We start from the raw sequence: 26757 nt of genomic DNA on the forward strand, positions 1-26757 counted from the left end.
TGTGGGAAGGGATTTTGCTTTTTAATAACATTATAAATAGGGCTGTGTTCAGTATGCTGCAAACCCAGCTACTCTCTCTCTCTCTCTCTCTCCCACCCATCTCCCTCCTCCTCCTCCTGCTCCTCTTCCCACCACACTTAATTCCAGATCTGACCATGAATGGGTCAGGCTTCTTCCTCGGTGTCCTCAGCCTACTGGCATGTCTTGCCCCCACCACGCAGGCATGTCCCCCGAGCTGCCACTGCCACGGGGGAGACCTGCAGCACGTCATCTGCGACAACGTGGGGCTGAAGAAGATCCCCAAAGTGCCTGAGCAAACACGTCTTCTCAACCTGCAGAAGAACAACTTCCCCGTCCTGCCGACCAATGGCTTCCGTGACATGAAGAAGCTGGTGTCCCTGCACCTCCAGAGCTCACGGATCAAGGAGATCTCAACCGGAGCCTTCCGGGGGCTCAAGAGCCTGGTCTACCTCTATCTCACCGACAACCAGATCAGTGTCATAAAGCCAGGAGCCTTCGATGACCTCTCTGATCTCACCTACCTGTACCTGGACAAGAACAAGATCCCAGACCTACCCAAAGGGCTCCTCTCCCCTCTTGTCAACCTCTTCATCCTGCACTTAGGCAGCAATAAAATCCGGGAGCTGAAACCAGGGGTCTTCAATGGGGCTAAAGACCTGCGCTGGCTCTTCCTCTCTGACAACTCCCTCACCAACCTCCTACCTGGGGCCATGGAGGATGTAGAAAACCTCGCTGTCCTCCACCTGGACAAGAACCAGCTGAGCAGCTACCCTGTGAATGCAATGAGTAAGCTGAGAGTGCTGGAGGAACTGAAACTTTCTCATAACCCAATTGAGGTCATCCCTGACAACGCCTTCCAGTCCTTCGGGCGATACCTGCAGACACTCAACCTGGACAATATGAAACTGAAGAAGGTGAGTCTTTCCATTTGCTCCAGATAAGAAACATGGGGCTTGGTTTTCTTCCCCTTTGCAAAGCCCTCTATTTGCTGTCCCTCCCTTGCAGAGGAGAGGGGAGATGCAGGTCTGCAGGCTCTGCAGGCAGCGAGGCTCTGGCCAGCTGACAACACCCTGACATGGCTCTAGCAAGGAATGAGAGTACTCCACCCTTCTGTTGAGTTATTTTATGCAAAACCAAATTATCTGGAGCTGATTAAACCCCTTGGAAAGGCAGTGCCTTCCCTCCCAGGCTGGAGGTGACACAAGACATTGACAAAGGTATTTGGGATGCTCCAGGACAATGAGCAACATTCCATCCTCCCAGAAACAAGGTGTGAGATGAGAGATGAACATCTGCCTTGTACTGGAGGGACTGGAGGGCACTGCCTCCTTGCAGAGCTGAACTGCTCTGCCTCCTTTGCTCAGCCCCAGTCCCTGCTGTAGGCTGGGAGGGGGAGACTCCTCAGATGGGCCATGAATAGCCACTACCCACACGCTGCAGGCAGGTAGACATAGGGACCTTCACCTTCACCTCCCCCCTGCCTCCCAACCTGACACGTTATAAAGAAAGGTTTGTTTATTGATGCTCTCTCTAAAGAAACTCTCGCAGCATCTTACAAAGGGGCCCTGTTCCCACTGGAGAGGAGGAGGGATGTTCAGGTATCCCGAATGGCAAAACAACCCCCTTCTTTTTCTGTGAGAACGCGGGATCCATAGGCAGGAACATCACACTCATGGAATCACTGGTGTTAGGACCTCTGAAATGCCAGGCAGTGCAGGAACAGAACCCAGCACCAGTGCAAGAGCAGCAGCACCTTGATGCAGCCTGATGTCCCGGGTGAATCCCCCACGGCTGGAAAGGGAGGGCGGAGCAGAACAGTTCTCCCTGGGATGATGCTTTGCCAGGAAGCCCAAAGACAAAGAGCATCCAGGCAGGCTGGGACTTCGTGGCAAAGCAACACCCACCACATGCAGGGAGGTGTGATGAAAAAGAGAATTTCTTAGCAACAAAGAGCAACTCAGAACATCTCACAGAGACAAGCAGATCACAGGAAAGGTACCAGGAACGCAGCACACCACAATTTTCAAGGGGATCTAACATCCCAAAAACCTCAAAATTATGCCTCAAAAACTGGCATTACAGCTTGCCCAGGTGGAGAAGAATACTACCTAACCAGCTTGGTAGCACTCAGTACTTAAGCCCTTGTCCACTCTCAGCATTAACCTCTACAGGATGGGACTGAGCAAACACTTGAAAACAACCTACTGACCTCACTAGGCAAGATCTTAGATGTGCCATCACAGCACTTTTGTAGACTCAGTTCTAAGGCACTTTCAATCAAATTTTATAGCTTAAATGTACCAGATGTAGAGACGTCAGAATCCCAAGTTACACATTGAAGAAATTGGACTAACCCACGATGCTGGGATGCTCCCATGTCCTCAGACTGACCAAAAAGCAAAGGTTAAAAATTCTAGCCAGAAAAAAAGACTTTGTTTTTTACAGTGACCACCTGTGGAGAGGATCTTTAAAGACTCTTCTGCAGCCAATGGCTCCTTTCCTCCCACGCAACAGGACACCAGTTTACGGGATCAGCACTGACAGGGGTGGCTTCTGCAGCTTTAGGGCTTGTGAAAACAAAGCTCCCAGTTCAGCATTGTCTCTTCAAATCCTCAAAGGCCTCATACCCAAATGGCCCACACGTGAACTTTGCACTGCTAAGAAACATCTAATCACACAGGCCGTGTGATCTAGGAAATCACCACTGAATACTCTGAGTGCTGCTGGCACTTGACTGCAGCTCTTTCTCCTTCACAAATATACTGTCCTCAGCTGCTCCCTGCATGGTTGTAAGATTTTTGAGCTGATCAAGTGCAAAACCTTTCCAGACAAATCAATCCCAGCCTAAATGGCACTTGAGCAGAAGGAAGGGGGGGCCCTCAGGCTGCAGCACAGAGCTCCCCCCTCCCCACTGGCATCAAGGACACACACCAGTCCCCCACAGGGCTGCACCACACAGGCCAGGACCCACCATGTACCTCAACATGAGACCAGGCAATGCAGTTCCTGGAACCTTTACATACACTCATCTTTGCATGTTTAGTGTAAAATAAATTAACAGCAGCAATCCTCCGTGTAAATAAGGGGAAAATCACCCATTTCTTCACAAAGACACGCTCTGGCAGGCAGCAAGGCAGCTGTTAGCAGCAGATGCAAACTCTTCTCAGGGGGCTGGGAGAGGCATGAGCAGCTGAGACAGTAACACCACTGTCCAAACCTACCGCCCCACGGCACGGCGTGCCAGCATCCCTCTGAGCAGCTCCACTATCAGCACAGTAAAACCTCCCAAGGTCAGCTCAGCTCTGGACTGCACAGGCCAGCACCACTGACTGTCCAACAGCTACAGGGATCTGGGAGTCTCTTAGCTAAACTCTAATCCCATCCAGCATTGCTTAATTTGGAAGATGACAAAAGTTCACAGCTTAAAATAGTGCATTTCCTCTGTCAAGCTTTTCAGCTCAGAGAGCATGAACACGCTCTGATGGTCCATCTGAAGTGCAAACTTCTGGTCAGAAATGGGAGCACAGATCCTTGGTTGGGGGGCTTCAGGTAGACCTAGTGAGTCTCCTCTCCAACCTTCAGAGAAAGCTTTCCCCTCACTTTGAGAAGGGGGAGAAATGTTTTGTCATACCTAACAAGACCTTTGTGCTTTGTCAGTGATCCCCTCTCCAATCCATCACCACCAAGGAAGTTTGTGTCGAGGGGTTTCCTTTCAAGAATTTTCCAACCTGAGTAACCATGGGCTGAAAGATGCCAGGGATGAGGCCTCAGGGAAAAAAGGACAGGGCTGCAGAGCCAGGTCCACAGCCTCCCTCTGCTTTTTGGCAGCTTTTTAAAAGGAGGCTCTACCTTAAAGCCTCTCCAGTAATCAAAAAAAAAAGACAAATCTTGCAGCAGCCCCTGCAAAAAAACAACTGGAAATGGGAAAAAATGGAGGAGGCTGAGGTGCTGGAAACGTGCCTGTATATCTACACTGCTCAGATGCCAAGTGTAACTTTCCACTCCAAGCCCCTGGGCACTGCCAAAGTCTACAGCCCCTTCAGACGCCACAAACACTCCCTCCTTAAGTCGCTCCAGGACAGGCAAGGCAACAGGCATTGGGAGGACTTCCAGCCTTGGAAAGGAATTCACCCAGAAAATATCTTCATTTAGCATGGCTCAAAAATAAAAAGGGCTGCCAGACTTCACTTTATTTAGTGATGTGGCTGCACAGACAATCCCACATGGATTTGGGATGTAGCTCTCTTTGTAGGAGACTCCATCCTCCTTGAGCCCACCAGCCTGTTGCCTCTCTTAGGTGGACAGGGCTTCCAGCAAGCCAGGACCTTCTCTTGCTCTCTCCATGCTTCATAATATCACAGAATGGCCTGGGTTGGAAAGGACCTTAAAGATCATCTCTTTCCAACCCCCTGTCATGGGCAGGGACACCTTCTACTAGACAAGGTTTCTCCAAGCCCTGTCCAACCTGGCCTTGAACACTTCCAGGGATGGGGCAGCCACAGTTTCTCTAGGCAACCTGTGCCAGGGCCTGATGTTCATGCCACTAAAAGCCTTGAAGAGAGGCGCTCAGGTTTGAAGTCCCCACCCCCAGCTCCTCATTCCTCTCCAGAAAACCTCTGTGCTTCAGTTTGCAGACAACGCGTTCTCCGGCGTGACCGTGCTGAAGGCAGCCCACCTGGAGAACAACCGGCTCACCCAGCTGCCCCGAAACTTCCCCTTCGACAAAATGGAGACGCTGACCCTCTCCAGGAACTCCTGGCACTGCAACTGCCAGCTGGCAAATCTGCGCAAGTACGGCACCGCGCGCCCCGTCCCTCCCTGGGCTCCCCTTGGGGGTGGGCACCCCCCCGGGCGGTGCCAGGCAAAAAGAGGCTGCTCTCATGCTCGGCAGCTCTCTCCTCAGCTTACCCTCTGATGTCCGTGGTTTGTGCCTCTTGTAAGCTCCGGGTTTTCCCCCTCCCCGTGTCCCAGGTGGCTGAAGGGGAATCGCACTCGCACCGAGGATACCTGCTCCACGCCCTCGCAGTACCGGGGACAGTCCATCAGGGACACCCCCGCCCTCCGCACCTGCAAGCTGCCCACCAAGAGGTCCAGGAAGGGAAGCCGCCATTGAACATGTAAGATGGTTCCCTTTTAAGATGATTGCCTTTTAATCACACCTCCAGCAAACCACAAAAGGCGCTGGGCGTTCTGTCTCTGACTTAAATGACACCAGGTTACGTTGGTGACAGCTCATCCATTCCCCCACTGATGCCTCCATCTCCCGGCAATGCTGAGCTCCATGAGCTCCCAGAGCAGAGAACCTGCCTGGAGCATCAGGGATGGAGTCAACTCCGTAAAGCAAACACAGGGATAAAGACAGGCCTGGGGTGGAAAGTAAGGGCAAAGCATGTAAACAAATATAAAACAGAGAAGCAAGGACTCTGAAAATATACACAGAACAGCAATCAGCTTTGAAATCTTCAGAGCTCCTATTGCAACATGTGAAAAATCCAATCTCTTTTTGCAGTAATTATTGTACTTTAAGAAAACAAAGAAAAGCCCTATATTGTAACAAGGTTTAAACCTCAATCATGCCTCAGGAACCATGGTGATATGCACCCTGTACAATGCAATGAAGCCCCATACTGAGTCAAGATGTAATTGTTGGGCAACAGGGATAAGCACGATATATCAAAACAAGGGTGGACTTAGCCCACCCTTGCCCCGAGCTGGGATCACACAGGCTTTGGTTTTCCAACCAACTGGACATGCTCAGCCCTTTGCCCTAGTAAAGGTCCTCCAGGTCTGGTGTGAAATCCAGGGCAGGACATTGCTGGGAAATCTGGCCCCAGGCTGCCCAGCCCAAAGGAAAATAGATACCTTCCACAAGGAGCAGTTCTTGATCCAGCTCTTGCCTTTCAGCAAATACAATTCCCATCCAAGACAGTCAGGTATTTAAAAACAAGGGCTGATGCCTTCAAATGAGTATCCCAGCAGAGGGAGGTTTGAGACAGCAAATATTCTTTGGTAAGGTGTCCTGGGCCAGAAGGTGAGTCAGAGACAGGGCTGCCTTTCCCTCCAGCAATGAGCTTGCTGACGGTCACCAATCCAAACACCGATCCCACAAACACCTTCCACAGCTGGAAACTACCAAGAGTATTAAATTCAGCCCACAGAGGAGCAAAAAAGCCACAACTGTCATCACTCCATGCCAAGTAGTTTAATTTTTCCCATCCCGGGAGTAGGTCTGAAGCTTCTACGGATTCCAAAGGACCTTGAATGAGCCTGGAAGTTTGTAAGCTCTTAGGAAAGGGAACTTTGCTCATTTGTTAAGTGACCCTGCATTGTGCCCTTTCAGATCAGAAAAGAAAAGGCAGAAGCCCTAAGCCCAGTTGCGGCCATTTGGTCCCCAGTTCACTAAGGATATGCACAACAGGATGGAGAAAGGAAATTTATGACCAAAATGTCAGGCATTATGCCAGCTGCTCTGTGCCTTTCTAAACTGGTTATTTCTCTTGTAGTGCCAGAGGTTTTATGGATTAGAGATGGAAATACCAGTCATTCCACACAGGGCGGGTAAAGTTTCGCTCTAAGGATGGAAAAACTTCAGTTTTCTAAACCACAATACTTAAATATTTTTTATTTACAGGTCTGACCCTTCTTAACCTTCTTTTCTCCCTGCCTGAGCTCAATCCCAGTTCACTCTTCCATGATGAGAGTAAGAAAGCCATGAAACAACAAAAAACCACCAATAATGCCTGTTTTTTTTTTCTGTAGTACCTTTCATCCAGCTCCCTCAAACAGGTTTACAAGTGTTAACGAAATAGAAAACTACTTATTCCAGCCTTGCAGAAGACAAAGCTCAGTGCCTTCGGGTGTCAGTGCCAAAATGCAGGTATACAAACCCACTCCAGCATGGTGAGCATGAAGTTTAAGGAATATGAAGTACCTCTGACTTCATCTTGCACCTCTTGAGAGCCAGGCAGCTTTCTGTCAGCCACAGGGAGTCTGTATTTCAGGGATGAGCAGTGATTGGGGTCACTGACCACATCTGAGATGAAAAGCTGCTTGGTAGTTTCTAAAATTCTACCTGCCCTGGATTTTCAGAACTGGGGCACCAAAATAATTCACTACTCTTGAAAATTTTGCTCTGGGTTTTACTTTACCAAGAAACTGCTCCTTGACCATCAACACTTTGGGTAAGATACTTAGGAGTCACACAGCAAGCTGGTAGAAGAGCTCAGAGACAGGACTAACCCATCTTCTCTACTGTGGAAACCTGCAACAGCTCCTTGACTCCCAGCTCCTCACTTTCAAGGATGGGCTTCATCCGCTGATTTAAAAATAAACAGACAAATGCCACAGGTTTATTGCTGTGCTTGATAAATCTCCTTAAAGATGTGGCTTTCTCTCTTTTTTCACCCTAGCAGGCCCCGGTATGGCCCGTCCTGGTGACCGGTCACTTCAACCATCAGAAAACTACTGACTTCCGAGTCCTTCCTTGAGCTTCTCCTACCTGTCAGGAAACATTTCTGACATATCCAAACACCTCCAGCCTCCTCCGACTCCCCGCTTCTCTGCTGATCGCAGGATGGAATCCACCTTTTCAATCTTTTCCGACATCTTATGTATTTTAAAAGAGGCGTTTTTAAAAACTAAACTATGCATGACCATACTAAGACAAGCTAACCTAGATCCTGCCGGTAAAACACAGTCATCTCTCCCAGAGGAAACACATCCCACCATCAACCAGTTGGTCGCTGTCTCTCCCATTCCAGCGGAGTGGAAGCAAGTGGGAAGGTAGGAGCATCCCTCCCCCAGCTGCTTGATCAGGAAAATCGGTCTCAACCCACGCAAAGAGACTCCTCTGCCTTCCCACGGAGGGGATCCCTGCAGGCCAGGGCTGAGGGGACAGTGAAGCAGTGACCAAGAACCAGAGGCCCTGAGGCCGAGCTGCCTTCCACACCAAGAGGCAAAAATCTCCCTAAGTCAGACAGAAATCCTTTAAGGGAAGCAGTACTGGGAATCCCCAAAACTGGAGCCATCTGAAGACTGGATTCCCTCCCACTCTGTGGGGTCTACCAAGATGTACATCCAAGAGGAGAAGGTATGCATCGTGCAGCTGGCTCAGGCACCCCTCCTCTCCTCCCTGCCCATACCCCAGAGGATCTAGCAGGATACCAGGATGACTGTGGTTTATTGTCATGGCTATTACAACACCACAGTTTCAATTTAACTACGTTTTTTAATCCTAAAGAGTTATATAAATATATGTATATTTATTCCTCTGTAACTGAGTGTAAATGACCTTTAAGAGGGTGAAAACTCCTCTGTCTCCTATATAGAAATCAAATTGTATATTTTCTTATGTACATCTTCTGTATAAAGCTCTTGCTGCAAATATGAAGTCAACAAGTCTCTCTGTGTCTGTCTGAGGGCTGGAGGGATCAGAAGTAACATGAGACCAGTGGCACAAATATAGACTTAATCCTCTTTATCCCATGGGCAGAACAACTGTTTGGGAGGGTTTTATTATTTCTCCCTCTACAAAACAGGAACATGTGACACCTAATGAGTCCTGGGCATTTGCAGTAATGCCTGAAAATATTTTGTGAGGCCAAACTCAAGCTTATTATAAAAATAGGTAGCTGTCACCTGACAGAGTTCAAACAACAGCACCAGGGTTGCCCCGGTGTTATCAGATTGGCATTAAGAGCATCATATCCAGGAAAAAACCCTGGCTGCCTCCGAGGCGGCTCCAGGACAGATGCCCTGGATTCCCCTGGTCCATGGCAGGACACACAGTTGTCCCTGTAAAACCCTGGTGCAGTTGGGGTCTGCCAAGAACAACATGCCTAATCTGACTCCCAGCCCCACGTGTTTGTCCATCACATCAGCCTGCTTCCTCAGCCTTCAGAAGCAGTGTGGTACTGAACTAACTTCCTTTAGAGTAAAACAAAAACAAAGAAAACCGTTTTTTGGCTCAGCCATTCACCTGCAGATGGCAGGACTTGCCTAGGAAATGTGTCACCTGGAATGCCACCAGCCCCCTCGCTGGTGGCCCGTTCCCCTCCACGTGCAGGACGTGCTGATGCTCTTGCACAGGCCCAGGGTGTCAGGACATGCAGTGGAGCAGCAGAATACGTGGCCCAACACGTGCTGCCCTTCTGGCCACATACCACGTGGTGCTGTGCATGTGGATGGCACCAGTCCCACGATCCAACGACAAAAAACATGCAACAAGGTTTTGCGTCCACTTGCAACCCAGGATGGTGAAACCAACTTGACAGCCCCCACAGCAAGAGGGACACGTGCACCCACCCACACCAACACAAACCAGCAATGCCTCTTCTATCACCATCCTTGCAGTGTGGACAACAGAATGTTTATAAAAGTTTTGAAATGCACCAGCAGAATTTCAGTTCATGGCCCTGAATGCAATGTCTCTTCCTCTTACAAAGCTTTCTCCCCAGATCCCCAAGAGCAACCAAGCAGAACCCCCCTTCTGCCTCCCAGCCCCTCTGCACCTTCTCTCCACAGCCGGGCCTCGCATCCAGGGTCCCATCACGCTGATCCCAGAAACTCTGGCACCACCAGGTACAACTGTGGTCCAGATACACCCAAAATTGGGGTCTCACCATGACAAACACCCGTTGTAGGTCTGGTTACAGCAGCCACAACTCACCACGAGCGTTGGTATGTGCATCTTGGTCATAATTGTCTTCATGATCTCAGGGGGAACAGGAGAACCTGCAATGATTCCTGGAAGAAAGAGGAAAAGACCTTGGAAACCATCTATTTATTCCCAGGAGCAGTCCCTCAAATGGTTCTGCACTCCCAGAGTTCAATGCTGGCAAGACCTCTGGGATACAATGGCTCATGTCAAAATACTGTCTATATTTATAGTTACTTTGTTTCGTTGTTATTTATAGTTATTCTAGAAGCAAAGGCTGCAGCAAGGCCAGTTTGCCTGAATGAACTAAGGGTTGGCAGAGTTCACTCGTTCGGAAGATAAACTCTATAGCACAAACCTAGTCCAAGCTGCAGTTCCCAAAAAAAGGAAAGATTCAGAGGAGAAAGAGGCGCAGATTTTTAGCAGGACAAACACTCCCATCAATCCTCACCATAAACCCCAAAACCTTTCCTCCTGCCTTGCACAGAGCAGCCCTTTTGGGAGAGGGCAGATCCCACTGCCACCTGTTTCATCCTAGGATGACAGAGCAGAAGAGTGGAGTAATATATGGGCTTTTCTGGGGAACAGGATCAGACAGGATCATTTTTCACATAGCAGAGATGATTAGGTAACTGCTTAAATATTTCTTTATGCTCCAGCATCATCTTCTCTCTGTGCTCTTACTGCCTCAAAAAGGGCTGTGGTCTCCCTGTTTCAGCTCAGCTATTTTCAAGGTTGGCTGCAACAAGAGAGGAAGCTCCAGCACAGGGTATCACACCCTCTACAGTACTTGGATCAATGACTTCAGAAACTGGCAGGAAACTTTAGGTCAGAGAGAGAAATCCCAGCGTGGCTCTGCTTTAGGGACTGCACCACCTTGAAGCACAGAAAGCATCTGCTGCCACACGGTGGTGGCTGGTGAGATGGGAGCTGAGGAAAATCAGGCTATTCCTGATACCTCCCCTTGCAGCTAAAACAGAAAGGTCCTTTCCTAGGACTGCCTTAAAATGAGAGAAGAGTCCTAAAATACATAATGATCTAAGGATTCCCCAGGGAAAGGAAATGTAGCATCAAATTAACAGGGGAAACACAAGGCTCGCACAACTAAACTCTTCCCACCAGAAGAGCCATTTGCTCACAAAACTTAATGCAGCCTCCCAGCAGGGAACCAGGAATATCCTGTTTCTCAGGATTTTTCCATTTGGGTTCTGAGCCTTACCTCCCTGGAGAGATGACAGGTCGTAGGAGTCAAAGTCTGGCTGGGAGAGCATGTCTATGAACATGGTCGGTGTGCCAAGGAGGAAGGTGCATCTTGAGGAAGAGAGGGGGAAAAAAAGGCAAAGCTGCAGAGCCAGAACTGGAGGCAGCCCCAGCTCAGCACCCCAGCTCAGCACCCATCCCATCCCACCCCTCACAGGGCTGCAGAGCAGCAGCAAGGAGGCAGGCACAGCAGATGTGCTACTCATCAGCACACAGATATATATATATATAGATAGATAGATAGATAGATATAAATACATAAACAGAGACATATATGCATGTATGATGCAGACACAGCAACGGCTCTTTTGTTTCACAAGTTACACTTGAGGAACAACCTGGAAACACAACTGAGCTGGACTTAGAGAAGAAGGGTAGGTGTGTGAAAACACACCAGCCACAGCAAACCAAGACACCACTATGCTTTCCAGCCAAAGCCATGTGGATCCTTTAATTTTGGGAGAAGTGTGACACACTCCCAAGCACAGCTGGAAAGGCAGATTTTGGCTCCTGAAGTGCCTGCACAAGTATGTGCACCAGCAAACCCGACTCGCCCACCATTGGAAGGAAGAGTGTGAGCAATGTCCTGGCAGGTCAGGTGAGGTGAGGGAAGAAGCACAGCCACAGCCATGAACTGCTCTGTAACAAGACACAAACGAGCTCTCACTTCTCTCGAGACACGGCCTCCAGCGCAGCCTTCCCCTCGAAGCTGGGAGACGAGAAGATGCAGCAGGACCCGTGCAGGGCCATCACCATGCAGCCTCCCACCGACGCCAGGCAGTGATAGAGGGGTGCAGGGACGCAGAAGCGATGGTCCTGGGATCAGCCAGAGACAACAGTGAGGAGAAGAGACCCCTCCCCAGCCCATATCCAGCCCATCTCACTGCTGAAGAGCAAAGATCTGAGCAGAGAGACTTTTTATCCTGATCCGCTTGTTGGAAATCTGACATTCAGCCGTGTTCCTGTTAGGTGGGAACACGACTCTCACACCTCCTGCCTTTAACAAAAATCACCTTGGGAAGTTTTTTAATGTCAAAATTTCATTCTGTAATTTTGCAATTTTTTTTTTGCTGGACTCTTTAGTCTGTTATTGCTTACACATTATATGCCAAAAGAGAAGAGTGGGAGTGCTGTGACAGGCATGAAATATTCAGGACTTGGCACATGCTATTAATTTTATTTTGTTTTCTTTTTAAACACTAAAGACTCTAAAGACTGATTAAAACAATTCATCTATTTTCTGGATCAAAGCTGATATGTTAGAAATAAATAATTCAGAACTTCAAATGAAAATATTTGCCTTTAACAATTTTTAAAAGAAACTACAAATAGAGAGGTCGTACCCTGATAAGAGTTATGAGACTGTAAACATGACATTAAATGAAGTCATGTAAACCAAATTAAAACCTCATTCAACAGAATTCAAAGCTAACACTTAGTCTTGTAATTATTTGAAATAAGTATTCACCAAAATGAAGTGAATAATTTCATGATTTTTCCCCCACAAAATGATAGCTCTTTTTTTTCCCCCCCAAAAAAAAACCTTCACATGAAACTGAAATGAATCATCAATGAACTCCATTGAAATGCAAAATGCTGTGCATTACTATCCCTCAATGTCATTTGCAGCAAAACATCCTGCCCTGTCTCTGAGCAAGCACCAACGCTCTCCACACACGTGGTCTCTCTGTGGCAGTGGAGACCATCCTAAACTGTGTTCCCACCAAAACCCACCTGCTGTGCGATCCCCAGCCTCAGACCGATCAGATGGGCATTATTCACAATGTTCCTGTGGGAGAGGGTGGCTCCTTTGGGGCTTCCCGTTGTGCCCTGGAAGACACAGAGCATTATGCAGTGATACCACCTTTTCTGAGGATGAGCTACGTGTGCTCTGCAGAGATTTCCCAGAAGACTCTGGGGTGACCTTGCACTTCATTCTCCAATCAGACATGGAAGACTGTTTTTTCTTCTTTAAAGGAATCTGAATCCCAAACCACACCAAAAAACAACCAAACTTCAGCTGGACAGAATTCACCTGACACCCTCTCATTTCCATCAGCCCTTGACAGAGGACTGAGCAGCAAGAATGGAAGAAGTAAGGGGAAATGCTAGAACACTTCTTCCATCCTACAGCAGAAGCTGGAAGCTTGTTTTCAGACAGCAGAAGGCAAAGGAAATGGGATGCTTGGCACCACACACATCTTTCCCCGCATCCCCAGTAAGAAACTCAACCACATGGAGCAGGCAGGGCACCTACTGAAGTGAACTGGATGTTGATGGGCTCATTGCAGGACAGGGTCTGCTCCACTGCTCTTAGCTGCTTCACCTGGCTGCTGTCCCCAGCCTGCATCACTTCATCCATGTGGAAGGTGCCAGGCAGCTTGGAGTCCAACATGATAACAATGGATAAGTCAGGTAGCCTGGCAGAGAGAAAAACAGCATCAGCAATAACAGAACAAGGAGAAAACTGCCCACACAGGTGCACACTGCTCAGGGCAAACCTCCAGGCCAGCCTAACTTCTCTTCAGATGAGACCAATTACAGGTCCTCCTTCCACCAAAGCCTGTGTTGTGCAGTTGAGGGGACACAAGGCAGGCCACGGCTGTGGGGTCAGTGCAAAAACACCGGGTGTTCCTAACTCACCTTTTGCTCTTTATTCCCCCTGGACTGGATTTTTCTATCTCAGGACATGACTGCTTCAGAATATCATAGTATTTCTGTGTTTTAAATTGAGTGGGGAACACCAGTGCCTTACAGCCAACCTGTGGAGGGAGACAGAAACTCATGAGAAGTCACGTTGGGTTGATGGTCAGGACACGATAAAGAGCAGCCACCACCAACACAGGAACCACAGGGAGGTTCACTGAGGACAAAAGCAAACGTCTGTGCATTCATAAACCCCGCCAAGGGCAGGGCAAGGTGCTGTCACGGCACATCCAGCACTCCAAGCCTGGATCCAGGCGTGCAGCCAGTGCTTTGCTCCTCCTCAGTGCTGGGATCAGGATGGGCTGGATGATTTTTGCTGGGCAAGAGAGCAGAGCTGCAGCCTGAGGTTCCCCCTTCGCCCAGCATCAACACTACTTGTTGTGAGCACAAGGCAAGCAGCCGATTTTTCAGATTATGAGTCTCAACACTTAACAAAAAAAAAAAAAAACAGTCCCAAAATATGAAGAAATAAATAAAGTTAAAACAAATTAATTTGTGTTGGTCTGAAATGAGGAATTTTGAGGAACTCTGGAAAAACAAGGAAACCTAAAGCCTGCCTCTAAGGCCAAGCCAAGATTTTATTGTGGGAGTTTTTTCATAAGGTGTTCCTTTTACTAAGATTTTTTCCACATCTTTTTAAAGCGTTAGCTATTTTGAAAATTAAAACATTTTTCATTCAACCCTTACATTTACATAATCCCAAAACAAAGTGCCTTAATTACTCCAAGAATTTTCATTTCTTTTTCAGCAGAGATTTGCTGAATTTGACCCAGATTTACAAACTGCTTTCATCTTCCAAAAAATGCATTCTTGAGAAATAAACTATTTACAGAAATGATTTACTTGGCTGTTTTCATTATTTTCCCAAAGTCTGGGAAATGAGGAGACAAAGGCTATGCCAATAAACAATTTGTAAGTACCCTCTAGGCTTTGTCAGAAAGGAAGATAAACATTTGCTCTATTTTCTGGAACAGGCTGCCCAGAACCCAGGGGACTGTCTGTTTTGGGCCTTTGTAACTTTTTACTATTAATTCCTTCAAACTACAGTTCTGGTTGAACCAGCTCTGAAAAACAGATACTATGTGAGGAGAGGAGCTTGCAGGGCTGATGCTGTACGAGATAAGAGTCTCTGGTTGGGCACTTCCCACTTGGTTTCAACCTGAACGGCAGCAGACCTGTCTTCCAAAAACCTAGAACATAAAACCTGTCACCAGTTTGCTTTTGCAAAGCCCTGGGAAATACAGTAGGAATGCAAGGAATGGTTATTCTGTATTCATTTCCATATGCATCAAAGGGAGGGAACCTGATGGAGCAACAACGGGACCACACAGGTGGACAGGATCCAACAGGCAAAGCCCCAAAGCCTTCAGGAATTTTGTTGTGCAAATTAACAAACACAAACAAATCATTAGGGGGGTGAGGAAAATGAGAGATCCCAGCGGCCAAAGGTGCATAAAAAAAGCTGGGAATGCTGGCAAACCTGGGAAGGCAAGACAGGAGCAATCCCCAGTGGAGCTGAAGCACATTTCTTCTCTTACCCCATCGACACTCCAGATTTACACCAGAGGAGAAAATCAGAGCAGACTCTGACACAGGGAGATGGAAAGGAAAACAAAAGCCAAGTTTTGCTGAGGAAAAAGGGAAGTACTGAGCTGCACATTCCAGAGGGTGAGAGAAGCAGGAGGACATGCACCCTGGAAGAGACGTGCTCCACTGCAGCACTGCAGCACTGCAGCACTGGTTTCAACGCCTACACACGAGAACAGGAGTGACACCAGCGAGAGCTGTGAGAGGCTTAAATGAAGGATGAAATGAGAATTCAAATTGCAGCCCCATGACCCAGTTAGAGAGTTACTGATACAAGAGAAAAGTCTCCCTCAATTGCAAGAAATTATCCACTTTCTAGGTAAAACAATGAACTTGGATGCTGCTGGGAACACCCAGAAGTGTTCCCTCCCCTTTGATTTAAAGCTGAACAAACAACAGATGAACAAATTAGCTTCTTAATCTTAATTTTTAGCTATTGAACATTTAATAACCTGAATTCCTCATTATCTAAGCTAAGGAGCCTGAGCAGTTTAAATTGATTGGTGCTCTGCAAATTGCAGGCTCAAATTCAGGCAGGTGTATGAGGGTAGCTGAGGTGGCCAAGATCAGACAGCAGAAAGATGGTAAGCAGTGGCAATACCTAGGACTTAAACCAGTTTAAACCCAGGGCCAGCCAGACATCAGACAAACCTGGGAAGGAGAAATCAGGCTACCAAGTAGGCTGGTCCTTTCTGAGGTTCTACTTTCAAGGTGATTTTTGCCCCGAGCAGGAGGGGCAAAGAGGAGATATCTCGTCTTGCCTTTTTTATCTCATTCCCTAGTAAATGACTGCTGACAGATAGGTTGGGTTGGGGTAATATAGGCAATACTGGTTGTTAGCAGGGAGGGAGGGGGATGAGAAGGAGGCAGAAGTGTCCATCAAACAGACAGGGTGGCAGCCACAGGGAACAGCAACATCTGTGACCACTGAACTGCAGCTTGGTCCCCTTGGTCACTGTCCCCTCTACACCCACCATTAGCCCTGATTTCCAGCCAGTTATCCCTGATATGCTCAAGCAGAAGCTCATTTGTACCATGTCCCCACTCTCCCAGATGCTGCTTGTAGGTGTTTTCACAGCAAATCAATTAGTGAGTGCCATACAAACCTTCTTGAGGACAAACTCCAGCTCAGAGGCCTGGTAGGCTGGATTCACAGCTACCTGAGGAGGGAGAAACAAGAAAGTTGATCAGAGTTACCCTTGCCTTGAAAATCCTCCCCCCAGCACATATTCCAACAGAAAAGTTCTCCCAGGGATAAGCCACACTCAGAGCCTCTCCTCCAACACAGAAAACTAAGAGCTCACCACCAGAGGGATTCCACATCCACGGAAAAAAAAAATCCAGATTCTGTGACTGCACAAAAGAAAACAGTCCCAAAAGAGATTTATGTGAGGGAGGTCACACAGTCAAAACAGAGTTTCAGAAACAGAAACCAGACCTCCTGTCCTACTGGCAGATAGTCAATCCACTAAACTAGATCAAAACTCGAGTGCAAGTCAGGATTCTTGATGGACAACCACAAAATACTTTCTCAGTCCAGCTCTCCACAGAAGCAGTATTGGCTGCTGGAATTGAGTTCACCTCCAGGTTCATACTGAGCCACACTCTTCCACCCTGTTCCTGCAGACACTGGGCTAAACCAGGATGAAGAGAACAGACCACAAGGCTGGGTTTAGACCTTACTGCCCAAATAAGGTGTATTTTGATGAATATGCCAGGTCATATTACCAAATTAAAATTGTCTTTGGGGATATGCAGCTTGGACTAGATTTTTAAATGAGCATTTGTGCCTTGGAGCAATACATTTGGAAGGGACCTAACCAGCTGGTAACGGGCTAGGACAGCAGCATCCCACAAAAAATGGTCCTGTAGGCAAAAGCACATCTTCTGTCATCAGCTGCTGCAGTTTCTTGCTGCTCCATCCTCTGCAGTGTTTCCCTACAGAGTGGAGGACAAAGATGCAGAGAGCTGCACAGATCTTGTTTAAATACTGCATTCAGTTATAGACAGCATGCCAGGTAAGAGCATGAAAAAAAGAGACAACAAACTTTATTCTCCAGTGTCTCCTATCGCTTCTTTGTCTCCTTTCCCAACAGACTGCTAAAATCCCCGACACAGCACACTCCTTACCAGGATGATTCCTGCCTGGGCCGTTGCAAACTGCATGAGAACCCACTCGTATTTGTTGGGTCCCCACATCCCCAGTCGGTCTCCTTTCTTCAGGCCGAGAGCCAGAAGCCCAGCTGCTGCTTGGTCCACCTGTAAAACACAGGACAAGAGCCTGAGGATCACACACGGGATGCAGTGGGGCATATTTGTCTCCAGGCACTGCTTTCTGGGGAAAAAGCATCGTTTTTGCAACTGAAATGTACCTCAGGATGTACCTCCCCTGCACAGCCCATCAGCCTATGGCTGCAGCAGCTTCTGAGCCCCAGAGCACAGACCTGCTCAGCAGGTTGACTGAAAGCACAGAAATAACAAGCCTGGAACAATACCATAAAGCAGGAAGGAAACCAAAATGGGCAATTAGGTACAAATTGTTGTAAGTTAATTCTTGCTCTAGGACTACTTAGTGCCTGGCTCCTCATCAGCTACACTGAGGACTAAGCCTTACCCACATGCTGGGCCCATCCACACTGTTGGATCTGCCTCCCTTTTGGGATATCACTTACCTTGAAAAGGACTTGAGTAAAGAAAATTGTATAGTGTGATTTTTGACCAGTTTGGGGTTCCCATCTTCATAAGTCCTATGAGGAGCAGCTGAGGTTGCTGGAGGGGCTCAGCCTGGAGAAAAGGAAACTCAGGGGGGACCTTCTCACTGTCTGCAAATCCCTGACAGGAGAGGGGAGCTGGGGGGGGGTCAGGCACTGCTCCCAAGAAACAAGGAACAGAAGAAGAGGAAAACTGTACCAGGGAGAGGTCAGGTTGGACATTAGGAGGAATTTCTTCACTGAAAGGGTTGTTAAATATTGGAAAGGACTTCCCAGGGAGGTGTTCAAGAAATGACTGGATGTGGAACTCAGTGCTCTCTGGTCTAGTTAACAAGGTGGGGATCAGTCAAAGACTGAACTCAATGATCTTGGAGATCTTTTCCAGTCTTAATGATTCTGTGATTCAGTGATTCATTAACTTGTATTCAGCCACTGTATTAACAACTACTTTATTTTTTGAGATGGTAAGTGTGTGTCAGGTGTGCAGATGTATGAATAAATATTCTGAGATATTCAGGAAAGTTTTTATAGTTTTGTTGTGTTCTCAAATGAATTTATGAAATTTACCTTGTAGGAGATATGAATTTGAAGAACAGTTACTCTCTGATTTAGTTCAGAATTACAGTCTACTTCTTAAAATCAGGGTGAACACAGCTAATCTTGTTTATCCGAATGGATGTGACCCAAACCATACTAAGCCTAAAAAAAAACTTCAGAAAAAAACAACTCCTCCTATCCAAGATCATATCATACATTTAATAGAAAATGTCCAGGTAGTTAGCCTTGAAATACTGTCCCTCGATTTTGAAAACAGCTAAACATATATTTGTAAGCAACATGTACACACACACACACACACATAGATACACCCCCACACATCTGTGCATGTAATATTGAGCCCTAGTCCTTGACTTTGCTCCATTGCTTTTGGGCTCAGATAAAAACCTTCCACACACCCAGGATCTCTGATAGTCAGAATGACTAATACGGAAGGTGGAGTCTACTCCAGTAGAGAAAACACTGACTCAGCCCACAACCCATCAGATAGAGATGATAATTTTAAGGCATGAAAGTTCATTCTGGGATATTCAACAGGTGTTTTGTATGCACTGCCTCCTCCCTTTCATCTCCAGATTCCAAGGAGGACAAAGGCAGCACATGCCCGTCGGTGCACGCTGGGGACACGATGCTGGGGACACGATGCTCCCTCTCCATACACAACACACCTCAGTCCTGAGCTGAGCAATGAAACCATTTTCCATTTATCCATCATGTCTGCTGAGGTTACCCACCCACGTGTGCTCTCTGGGGGGTGAACCAGGCACTCACCTCCTCTTTGAACCGGGCAAACGTCCTCCGAACCCCATCCCGGCAGAACACCAAGGCCTCGCGGTCGGGGAACCGCTCGACGGTCTCCTCCAGGCACTGGCCCACAGTTTTGTCGAGAAGGGGAACGTCTAAAGGCCCCTGGACATAGCTGTTGGTCACTCCAGGGGAGACAGGGGGTACCTTTGTATGCAGGGCACTGTGAAAGAAAAGGAGAAGAGTCTATTTAATACAACCTGTCCGCGCAATTCTCCCCACCTGGAGGGATTATCTGCCTGCCGATGGCATCAGGAGTACACGAAGCACATTCCTGCAGAGCCTCCAGCCCTCTGTGGGAAACCAGGACCCTGCTCTCTAGTGGGAAGGAGCCTCCACCAGCCCTGCAGACTGGGCACAGCCTGGTCCTACCATCATCCACCTGTGGTGAAAACTACATGGACAAGTCAGGACATCTGGACAGACTATGGACTCTGCAGTTTACTGAGAGATGGCAACTGGGCTAGGTCTTTCTGCAACATAAATAACTGGGAAGGAACACTACGAAACCAGTTTGTAGATAAATTCCCTCAACTGGCTGAAAAGAACAGATAACTGAGAAAGGGAAAATTAAAATTAGAGATCAGTCTTCAAAACGGTCAGCAGGGAAGAGTCTAATCCTGCAGAATAAAGACTGTTTAAAAGAGTTCAGAGAAGTTGAGCCATAACTGAGGCGTCTGCAAAGGAATGGTCTGTGTAAACAACAGCAAGCACTCTATCTCTGCCAGCTGGAACACAAGGAGTTTCTAGAACTGCAGACAGCATCCGTAAAATGAGGAGCAGTGCAGAGGCAATAACACAGCAGGGAGGAGATGATCCCTACGGCAAACACTGGAGGGGGACTGGAGGGGTGTGAGCAGAGCAATGTCCTGGGCAGGAAAGGAGCACTGAGGTATGGTGCATAGCTCAGAGGCTGTGTTTGCAGATTCAATGGATAATGGGGGAGATCCCTGCATTAGACAACAAAACCAGCTCATCCTAAACTCAGTTTTCCTCCATAGGATCAATATTCTGCAAAGACTTGGTGCCATTTGCCACAAAAGATTTGTTTTCCTGCCCACGAGAAACAAGCCCCAGCATGGAGTTACCTCCTCTGTGAGGTGAAGTTCAGTTGCGATACCCTCAGGGCTCCAAGAGCCAAGCAAATACCCTGACCCTCTTCCCCCCACTGCTTTTCAGCAGATGGAGGATTGTGCAACTCCCACTGGGCTCTGTTCAGACATCTCTCTTCTCAGAGCTCTTGGGCAACTCACATCAAGGCTGTAGAGCTGCCCGGGGAGGAGGAGGGAGGACAAGTGCTAAACTGAACTACCATCTATTGATTGAAAGCTCTTGGGCAAGGCACATAGATAAACTAGGAGATTAAAAGAAAGCTCTGCAGAAGAAAAGCCTTTATAAATACAGGTTCTATAAAATAAAGGCTGAAAAAGCTCTCCCTAAGCCCAAGAGGACATATGCTCCTGGGAAAGCAGTAAAAGCCACAGCAGCCACTGACACTTGTTGGTTGAAACAGCAAGAAGCCCCTGTCCCCTGTCACAGGGTGGTCTCAGAGAAGCAGGTGGACAAGGAACCCTCAGGTTGTTTGCTAAAACATTTACTGGAGACAATCACACTCACATCTGCCTCAAGCCGAGTTGTTTCCAGTTTCGGCGGAGCCTGTTCCTAAATCCCCTGCTGTCCTCTGCCAGCTGAGGCACAGGGACGTTTCTGGGCAGGGCCGGAGCAGCTCCTGACCTGTTTGCGCAAGAGCACTTCCCAGAGCACTGTCCAGGGGTCACGGGGAGCCAAGAAGGCTCAGCACTGGCCTGAAGTGGGAGCAAGCAAACACAAGCCTTTCATGAACTGGGGGACACCACCCAAGGAACCAGCTGGTAAAAAAACTGGTGCAACGCATTCTTCTACCGCACGATTAAAAAGCTGAACAACAAAATACCATCACAAAAAGAGACGGGAGAGGGGAGGAAATATTATTAGAAAATTTGGGTTGAGAAAATTTAATCAAAATCAAAAGTGTCCAGCTGAAAGTCTCCTGCTCTCCACAGTCAACCTTCCAAGAGGTACTTGCACAACATTTCATTGCCAATGAAAAGGGTAATATCTTACACTGTTACGTCTTGGCAAAACATTACATAGATCAGGCTTTCTGGGATTACTATCCCAGTATTTTTCCAGGCCTGAAGAGACAAAGGGTTTCACTGACTTTGCAGAACCAGACTTTTACACTAAATGCAAGAAGGCACAAAGGCAGAACTAAATGAAAAAGGTCCAGGCTTCATGGCTTGGCTTCCTCCCTACTCCCGAATAGGGGGATGGAAGAGCATCAAAGAACAGTAAAAGATGTCATTATAAATCCCCGTGCTCCAAAACACCGTGAAAACACTGCTGGTTTCCCCCACATGTGTGAACACATGCCCAGCTTGCTCTCAGAGGTCTCAAGCATTCACATTTTCAAATGAAAGCAGCAGCAGCACTGAAATCAGCGGCTAAGATATCTCATGCTCATAACCCAGAGTCACAGACTCCTCTCAAAGCAATAATTCACATCGTTTCTTCAAATCCATTAAAGCAAAATTCACAACTGCCATTGAGTCTGAGCTCCCCAAATTCTGGTCTGATGTTGGCATGTGCTTCAACATTTCTGCATCATTTCTCTCCTGGCAGTGGCAGAAGTGAAAGGCATGAGACAAAACACAGCAGGCTGTTGGAAGCACTGGGGGTCAGGAATGGAAGGAATGAGGCAGATACAAGATATGTTCATAATCAGCAGCATCGTGCTGGAAATCACGTGGGGTTGGTCTCCCTCCTGCCTACAGCCTGCAGAAGTGTATATATCTGATCTGAAATAATGTATCAAGAGATCTCTACAAAGAAAGGATCCAAAGGATTCAGAAATAATCTTTGTGTTCATCTTTGTTACAGAAAACAAGTAATTCACCCTTCACCTCTTCCTACAAAGCATCTGGTGCTGCTGGAGATAAAACAAGACCAATGGTCCAATATTACAGCAGCTCTCATTTCCCTGACTCAGGAGAGCAAATAAAACTCTACTTGCTCTTGGGTGTCAGCACAGACTGTAAGACACGACTTTTAGAGAGCACATGTCTTCTGTTAGCAACACGTTTCAGCAGCAAGACAGCCTGCAGTGCCTGCAAAGGAGCCAGCCTCATCTCCAGGCTGTTCCTGCAAAATTCCACGACCCTGAAGTTCAGTAGCACAACTGAACAGAGAGACATCAGAGATCCGGGAAAAATGCATCCCCTTCCTGTTCCACGCAAAAGGCAGGAGAGCAGCCAAATCCCAGCAATCCCAGAGAGCTCTCCTGCCTGACACAAGGATCAGAACGAAGCAAGCACTCTGGACTAATCCTAGGAGCTATTTGTATTTATCTCTGAACAGCCCCAATAAACAGTATAGAGTTGTTGATATAAGATAACCAGCTCTGTTTTCACCTTTAACTCTTCATCAGTCTCTACAGAAATTATCAAAGGGGATGAGACAGGAACACAAGGCAGAGGTGTCACCTCCTGTCCCCTGTACAGTGTGAAGGACATTGATCTGACCAGTCCCTCTGCCCTCCCAGGGCTTAGGAACTGTCCTCGTTACAGAGGTCACACTCAGAAAGGTCCATGAACTCTCCTGCCAGTTCCTTTGCTCATGGACATCTACCAGGAGCTTCTCCCCACAAAGCAAGAGCCTTTGTGTCTTTTGTGTCATATGACTGCAATAAAAGGGTGGTGAAAGTTAGCCCAGCTCTGACCTCCCCTCTTCTTTGCTCTGTTGACTAAAGAGTTAACTAGGTTCTCATTTTTTTTTGTTTGTTTTGGTTTGAGGAAGGACCAAGTTCCCAGGGTTTTCAGACTCCTTCTGCAGCAACTTTCTGGACTTTCTAGTTATGTTTTTTACTGTGTTTCTCTGCCCTCAGTACTCTTCCTTTCAAAAGGATAAATACGCCTAGGAGCAGAATTTAATAATTTATTTTTTTTTTATAATGTTACTAGAAAGACTTTACTGTCTAAATTTGTCATCTTTTTCTCCAAGGGCTTTGTGTTCCTGCCCTACAGTTTCACTTCTGGGCTGGAGTGAACTGTAGTGAACTCTCTGTCATGCTTCCCTTCTGATCCAATTTCCTAAGATTTTGAGAAGGAATCTTGGAACATCCACGATGAGGTGGCTTCAGCCACCTCACTCCTAATGTCAAACCAGCTGAAAAGAAACACCTTGTCTGTGGAAAAACAAGGAACCCCTGTGGTTCCTGGGGAATTGCTCACTGGAAGTCATTCCTCCCATTGAGTATTAGGCTCTGAATATCAGCTAATCCTTCAGAGCCTTTCCCAAAGCCAGTTGCCTTCCCATTGCTGTTCTTTCACACAAACTTGCTCCAAGAGGCAGCACTGAAGGAAAGTAAAATAAAGAACTGGGCTGACCCCCACAGAGCTCCTTGGTGCCCTGGACCTGCTGTGTCCCTCACCACCCTGCCCACCTGGGGTTCTGCAGGACCACAGGGGGACAGGGACACTGCCTGCAAGTCAGAGTGCCCAAGGAGGGTGAAGAAGCCATTTGATACGTTTGATGTTACTGATATCAGGATGGAGCTGCTGCACAAAGAAAGTTCAGCCCTGGGCTGAACATCCCTCCATAAACTGTGCAGGGCTCCTCATTTCCCCCGGTCCCCTCCCAGGCTGTGGGGGCAGACTCAGGGGGTGCAGCCTGCCGTCTCCCATTTTGGAGGGGCTGTCCCCCATCACACATGGTCTGCAGCCTCTATGCCCCACAGTCCCCCATCTCCAGCCCCCACCGCCCTCCACCCTCTATAATCCCCATTCCTTCTCATCCACAGCCCCCTGTTCCCTATAGCCACCCTATAGCCCGCACCCCCGTTCCCCCCACACTCTCTCCCGGTTCCCAGCCCATCCCTACCTTCCCGGAGGGGGTCCCCGCCTCCCGCCCGCCCGGCGCAGGACCCGCAGCCCATGCCGGGGCAGCGCTGCCAGCCGGGCCGCGGCCATTCCTCCAGCGGCGGCAGGACCGGGACAACCGACGGGGCCCGACCCGTCCCGTCCCAACGCTCGGAGCGCGGGGGCGGTGCCCGGCCCGCCCCGGCCCCGCTCCGCCCCATCCTCGGGGCCTGCGGGGGCCCGGGACCCTTCGCCGGCCGCGAGGAAGTGTCCGGTGGGATGGGGAGCAGGGAAAGCGCCCACCCGAGTGCGGGGATGGGGGTTCAGAGGGAGCCCCCGGCACACGGCTGGCAGCGCAGGGTCCCGCCGGGCATCTGCCCCGTCCTCGGCCAGTCCACTGCCCAAGCCCTGCACCGCACCTCCTCCCCTGTACATTCCCACTCCATTCTTCTTCCCAGCTTGCCCCATCAGTCTGTTTCTGCCTGACTCCAACCACCCCGAATGAGCCCCTCCACCCAAATGAGCGGAGGTGGACTTCGGTGCGAGACAACCAACATCACTTTTCTTCACCTGTATCCCCTGGTGCCTGAGCCCCAGAGACACCAATTGACCTCCAGCACTATCCACTCAAGGAGTTATCAGTTACCACCCCGCTAACAGCTTCAGGCCCTCCGTGGCTCGTGCGCCCTCCCATGGGAGGAGGAGAGACCAGCTGGGAACTGCAGAGCTGCTCCAGGGATGAGGCCCCTCACCAAGAGCAGAGGTGCGGGCAGGCACCACGTGAGGAGCACGGTGGTGCTGCGTTCTGCAGCAGCACTGATGCTGAGCAGGTGACACATCATCCTTCCCCACGTGAAACGACTGACAGCCTGTCTGGCCACGGCCTGCAGCAATGGCCAAAAGCAAATTAATCCTAATGAAAGGGCTGGAGTATAACTCTGAGCCCAAAAATGCTCTGTCTTTTGAATACCACATGGGCATTAACCAAACCGTGCTGTCAGTGCTGGCCTGAGACATGGCTGCTTCTGCAGGCGTTTTGCAGCTCTGCCTGGGTGGAAGCTGGAATTAGTGTGCCTGACACGGTGTCTGTACCATGCCAAGCATAACGGTGCTGATGAACAAGGGCATCAATATTGGCCTCAGAACAGTGAATCTCAGACACCAAAGCCATAAATGTGTTCGTAACAGAGTGAAATACCAACTGTCACCAGACCTCTGATTTTAGAAACAGAAAGGATTTTCCCCAATGTGCATCTTATTTGCAAGGAGTTTGTTCAGTGGCAGCAGTGACAGTGTTTTCTTTGGTAGGGAAAGGGAGATTTTTGTCCTTGAAATGTGAAAAATCAGCCGTGGCTGCAGAGGGGCCTCAGATCTGCAGAGGGGACACAAGGATCCACAAAGGGTCTGGGAATGATCTCCATCCCCAGGCCAGCATGGCCAGCTTAGGCCCCCAGAGGGAGAAGGATTGCTAGATCAGGATTAGATTGACATCCCACTTTCCTGAGCAGTTCCTGCTCCATTCTCCTTGCTGATGTTCTTGCAGCCTTCCTCTAGCAGAGAGTACAGATGTACCCTTTGTTATGGTTTGTCTTGTGGATGTTTGAAATCTTTCTAGTCTACATGCACAGGTACCTCTTCAAGTCACCACTGCAATCAGCAGCAAGGTGAGTTTCTGGATTCCCACAGGTGATGTAAGGCTGTGTGACATTGATGTCCAGAAGTCATCCTTTCACTGCTTCAGCACAGGACAGAGCAATTATCTTTGTCTGTGCTGATGGAGCATCTGAGGGCTCAGTGTTGTATAACCACTGGGGGAAAAAAAATGTCTGGGATGCAAACAACTCACCTTTAATAAATAAAGATAAAGCTGACTTTTGGCTTGATCTTCCCATGTAACAATCATTAGCCCACAGGGTGAATCCTGGTTAAAGAAAGAATTAAATCAAGAATTATGCAGAGGTTAAGGCGACCTTGACATTTGGCTATGTTTGTTAAAAATTGTCAAAGCAAAGGCCGCCTGAAGTAGTACCACTTCATACACCATTGCAGAAGGTATCATTCCTTTCTAATGGAGATTTAAAAATCTGCCTTCAAGTTAATCACAAATAAGCAGGTAGGTTTTGTAACCCATCTACACCCCTGCTTGTCTTTGCTAAGAGCCAAAAGCTCCTTGGATTTGTGCAAACCCAGATTTCAGTCCCTGCAGCGCTGCACAGACAAGGACTTCTCCCAGAGATGCAGAGGGTCTTGCTCAGGTCCCTCCAAAGCCCCTGTGGTTTTGCCCTCTGTAGCAGAACTGTGTGTGGTGCCCCCCAGCCACAGATGGGAACTGCACAACACTTCATGTGAGTCCTTTGTTACCTCAGGGTAATGCAGGGCTCAGCAATCACCTGCCTTCCTCAGAGATCTGGCAATGAGAGGTTTCCCCACCGTTCCCTGGGGCAGGTCTTCTCTGGCCCTTCCTTGTCTCCAAACATTGTTGTGAAAAGCTGAGGGATGGGAGATGCTCTTGGATGACTAGACCTTGCCCTTCTCAGATGTGGGCTCTTTAGTTTCTGGT

General features: G+C 48.4%; 2 protein-coding genes across 5 annotated transcripts in view; one reads left to right on the top strand and one right to left on the bottom strand.

Annotated features, from left to right (window-relative positions):
• ACSF2 (acyl-CoA synthetase family member 2) overlaps nucleotides 1-26757 on the bottom strand; it is a 50547-nt gene that overhangs the window by 11868 nt on the left and 11922 nt on the right. For 3 of the 4 annotated variants that reach the window (XM_039390268.1, XM_039390267.1, XM_039390269.1), the window contains 9 exons: nucleotides 19270-19465; nucleotides 17360-17488; nucleotides 16336-16389; nucleotides 13580-13698; nucleotides 13194-13356; nucleotides 12671-12766; nucleotides 11604-11752; nucleotides 10896-10987; nucleotides 9689-9765 (listed from right to left, as the gene is read on the bottom strand). In XM_039390268.1, the coding sequence (XP_039246202.1) occupies nucleotides 9689-9765; nucleotides 10896-10987; nucleotides 11604-11752; nucleotides 12671-12766; nucleotides 13194-13356; nucleotides 13580-13698; nucleotides 16336-16389; nucleotides 17360-17488; nucleotides 19270-19465 (1075 nt within the window). Of the gene's footprint in view, nucleotides 1-9688; nucleotides 9766-10895; nucleotides 10988-11603; nucleotides 11753-12670; nucleotides 12767-13193; nucleotides 13357-13579; nucleotides 13699-16335; nucleotides 16390-17359; nucleotides 17489-19269; nucleotides 19466-24219; nucleotides 24348-26757 lie in introns of those variants that run through there. The other variant, XM_027749851.2, reaches the window with a different exon arrangement.
• Nucleotides 156-5134, top strand: CHAD (chondroadherin). The gene is made up of 3 exons (XM_027749853.2): nucleotides 156-935; nucleotides 4649-4812; nucleotides 4993-5134. Exons 1-3 carry the CDS (start codon nucleotides 156-158, stop codon nucleotides 5132-5134), a joined length of 1086 nt encoding a protein of 361 aa, XP_027605654.1.

This window comes from Pipra filicauda, unplaced genomic scaffold (assembly GCF_003945595.2).
Source record: "Pipra filicauda isolate LSUMZ 115617 unplaced genomic scaffold, ASM394559v2 scaffold80_size11013439_pilon, whole genome shotgun sequence".
NCBI classification, from domain to species: domain Eukaryota; kingdom Metazoa; phylum Chordata; class Aves; order Passeriformes; family Pipridae; genus Pipra; species Pipra filicauda.

Excerpts from the sequence above, each read along its gene's own strand:
- CHAD (XM_027749853.2), top strand. The coding sequence starts at position 156 with ATGAATGGGTCAGGCTTCTTCCTCGGTGTCCTCAGCCTACTGGCATGT. Across the intron at positions 936-4,648 it reads ACAATATGAAACTGAAGAAG|TTTGCAGACAACGCGTTCTC; the intron begins GTGAGTCTTTCC and ends TCTGTGCTTCAG. Across the intron at positions 4,813-4,992 it reads CAGCTGGCAAATCTGCGCAA|GTGGCTGAAGGGGAATCGCA; the intron begins GTACGGCACCGC and ends CCCGTGTCCCAG.